We start from the raw sequence: 3476 nt of genomic DNA on the forward strand, positions 1-3476 counted from the left end.
TCCAAAGAGTAAGCATTTCTTAAACTGGCAATAAATGCCTGATCTTAGCCAGAAGGACAATAAAACTTCATGATCTATTCATCCTATAAGGTCCATCATGAATTTTCTGGCAAGGTCAGTCAAATCTTCAAATATGTTGGAATCCATACTTCTGAGGTAACTAGACAAATGTAGGGGACACTTTAAACTGAGTTACTGACCCCAAGGAACTATAAATGCATTTGGACAGGATATAGCTAGTGGAGTGTATTTAAATATACAAGTTACCCAAACTTTCTCAAGGGGCAACTTGTCAAGAGCACCAAACTTGACAATTTAAGTCTGCTTTCTCTGAATTCAAAAGACCCATCAAATTCAGTGGGAGCAGCTAGGCCAACTAATATCCTATCATGTAAGTTCCCAGTATGCAGCATTCTATTTTGATTCAAACAGAGGCTATTCAAACCAAGATATGGTATTGCATTCTGGGTACCTGCAGTCTTTGTAGATAATGTTATTTATAAGGAAGATCTATAGGAAGCTTTGGGGGCAGAAGGAGCCAATATCTGGCGCACAGTCCCAGACACCACTTTAAAAAATGGTTGATTAATAGGAAGCACAATGGCTTGTCAGCTTTGCCTTCATCACCTAAACCCAAAAGTGTACAATCTGCAGTGAGATTGATTTTAGAGTCCCAAACAGAATAAAACAAGTCGGACATTTCTTTCATTAATAGTCTGTGGTCAATAAAAAGTGAGTCTCACTGAAATGGCATCTTATTAATATTAGGCTGCTTACAGATGTAACCCCCCCACACTCCAAAACAGCACTTTAAACTCTGTGCGCTCCATGCCAAAACCAACACCCAGAAGAGGCACCATGTTAGTTGGACCCGGCTTGCCCAACATCTGTATAGAACAGGTGGTTACTGGGGCTTTTTTGTGCTTTTATTTAATAGCTGAATGAATCAGCTATTAGATAAAAGTACCAAACCCCACCCTACTGAAGCACGTGATCTATTCAGATGCTGCAGAGCCTGGTCATACTAATGTGTTGCCTCTTCCAGGAAAGTGCAGCTTTTTTTCATGTCTGTCAGCAGCCTTAGTGCATAAGCATTAAAAAAAACAAGTCACCTGTGCTAAAGTATAGATTCCAGCTTTGTAAACTTCAGATAAGAAGCTAACATCCACATTTGTCTTTTTCATTTTAGCATTCATCTCAAAATCCTTTCCTTTTAAATTCTGGATATTGAATCATTAAGTTAAAAAAGCAAAAACTTCTTACAAATATTTGCTATAAATTAATCTTAAGAAAATAAACAATTTATAAAATGTGGTCTTTATACATGGCTTTTGTTGCAGATATGTACACTGTATATTCCATTATTTAAAAATTACTAGCCATTCCTAGGTACTTCTTTCCTTGCCATCCAGCAGTTTAATCTTTGTACTCAGAATTTGTTCCATTACAGATCAAGTGCAAAGTTACCAATTCCTACTGAAATGCTCATCTTTCATAGCTTTCACCAGCCAGTCCCTTTCTCGTTCCTCATCAGAATCGCTCACGTCACTGAGATCTGCAGCTAGGAGACGAGAATAATTAATTTTTTTCTGCCGAGGCAGCTTGGATTGGACAATAAGGAACAAGATTAACCAAAGTATCAAACTTATGCAGCATGCCCTGTATAGAACTGTCAAGCCAAAATTGCTCACAACAAATCCTCCTGCGAAACTTCCCAGACTAGCTCCACAACCATAGGAGAGGCCTTGGAGGACAATGTGCAGAGCTCTTTCTGTTCCAGGAGTGGCTACATCATCAACCATCATGTTAACTGCCCACCATAACGAACCATTACTGAAGGCAGATAAAATCTGAATAGGTAAAACTGCCCATGCATTCCATAGGAACGAATAGTACAGAAGTTGTAGTGCAAGGCAACTTAAACTCAGTGCAACAGTGCCACTACTTGACAGAGTCCTTAGCAACCTGCTTTTGAAGAAATGCAGCAAAATTTCAGCAATTAGTCCAATTGCCACTGAGAGACCCATGTATAATTCCCTGCTGCCCTGGTCCTGCATCTGCCAGAAGAGAAAGTTCTGTACCGTAGATCCAATGACCCCGGTCAAGAAGACTGTGACAGCTGACAGAATTGTTCGACCATCACTTCCAATGAGGTTCAGTGCTTTGACAGTTTTGTTCACGTGCTCCGTTTTCCTAGAAACATGTATGGGAAAAAAGACGCTGACAAGCAGTGTGAGTGTGATCAGCAGGGCATAGCCATAGAAATGAACAGCAAGACGGGAGATTTCAGTATTGAGGAAGCAATTCAACTGATCCACAAGTATAGCAATACTGCAGGCTCCTCCAGAGGCACCCAAATAACTCCAGATCCAAAGATTCCCATATCTGTCAGTTGCATCAACAAAGTCAAGATATTCATAAAGGCTATCATCAACTGTCCATTCGAGAGGTGCAGCCAGCAGCTCCCAAAACACAACAGCACCCAGCACCATGAGAAAAACCTGGTGCTCCCTGTCAAGGAAGTTACTAATTGGCAGGAGCTCCAAGTTGACATCCTGAGCTTCTTCCCAGCGTCCTGAGAGATTTTCAAAAACATAAGAAGTCCCAACAACAGGGCGAGGGTTTGTTTGAAACAGAGAAAGCTCACTACTTCCACTCATAGGAAAGTTTTCATCAGGATTATCATTCACCTTCAGAACCCGAGAGCCTGGGCTGCTTGTTTCTTGTTCAGGTTGGTTAAACTGTCTTTCATTAGAAGGGGGCGTATCAAGCTCTTGTGCCACCTGTTTCAACTGTACAGACGCCATCACGCCGGAGGCACCACCCATGTGGGGATCTGCAGTTTTATCGTCTTTACCAACTCCTCCGTCTTTCTCTTCGAGCAGATCAGTAAAACCAATCGACTGTTGGAAGGCTGCCTTACTTACAGCGGGCTGGACCCCGTTCCCCATGGCCACAGCATTGCTGCTCGCATTGCTTGTGCCCACGTCGGCGGTGGCGCCAGGCGATGAGTGGCTGATGTTGCAGTACCTGTACAGAGCCTCCCTGCTCAGAGGTGGGACGAGCGTGAGCAGCAAACCAGCCCCAACGGAGCCCAGCAGGGAGGCAGTGATGAGCACCTTCCTCTTGCCGCGGCTCTTGGCCAGGTAGGAGGCGAGCGGGGCCCAGAGGCACGACACGAGGTGCTTGATGCCCATGACGATGCCCACGAGCGGGGCAGGCAGCCCCAGCTGCCGGCAGTACAGGCTCAGAAAAGGAGCCACGCAGGCGTTGCCGGCCCCGTGGAGGAAATAGAAGACGCCGGCCACAGCCAGGGCCTTGTGCACGTCCCACTGCTGGTTGGTGCTGGTGGCCTCGGCCACATGCTGCCGGCCCCCGCCGCCACCTGCAAGGCAACCACCGGGGAGACGGGCTCAGCGCTGCGGCGGGGCACACACCGCGACCCCCCGCGCCCGCCCGACCCCTCCCCCTCCCCC

The 3476-nt window shown here is 45.8% G+C and overlaps 1 protein-coding gene across 1 annotated transcript in view; it reads right to left on the reverse strand.

Moving 5' to 3' along the window:
- Positions 1–1390: 1390 nt before the first annotated feature.
- MFSD6L (major facilitator superfamily domain containing 6 like) overlaps positions 1391–3476 on the reverse strand; it is a 2731-nt gene continuing 645 nt past the window's right edge. The window contains exon 2 of the mRNA XM_019501505.1: positions 1391–3385. Within this exon, the coding sequence (XP_019357050.1) occupies positions 1464–3385 (1922 nt within the window). The 3' untranslated portion in view covers positions 1391–1463. The remainder of the gene's footprint in view (positions 3386–3476) is intronic.

Source organism: Gavialis gangeticus, unplaced genomic scaffold, assembly GCF_001723915.1.
Source record: "Gavialis gangeticus isolate Ggan-Ray unplaced genomic scaffold, GavGan_comp1, whole genome shotgun sequence".
NCBI lineage: Eukaryota > Metazoa > Chordata > Crocodylia > Gavialidae > Gavialis > Gavialis gangeticus.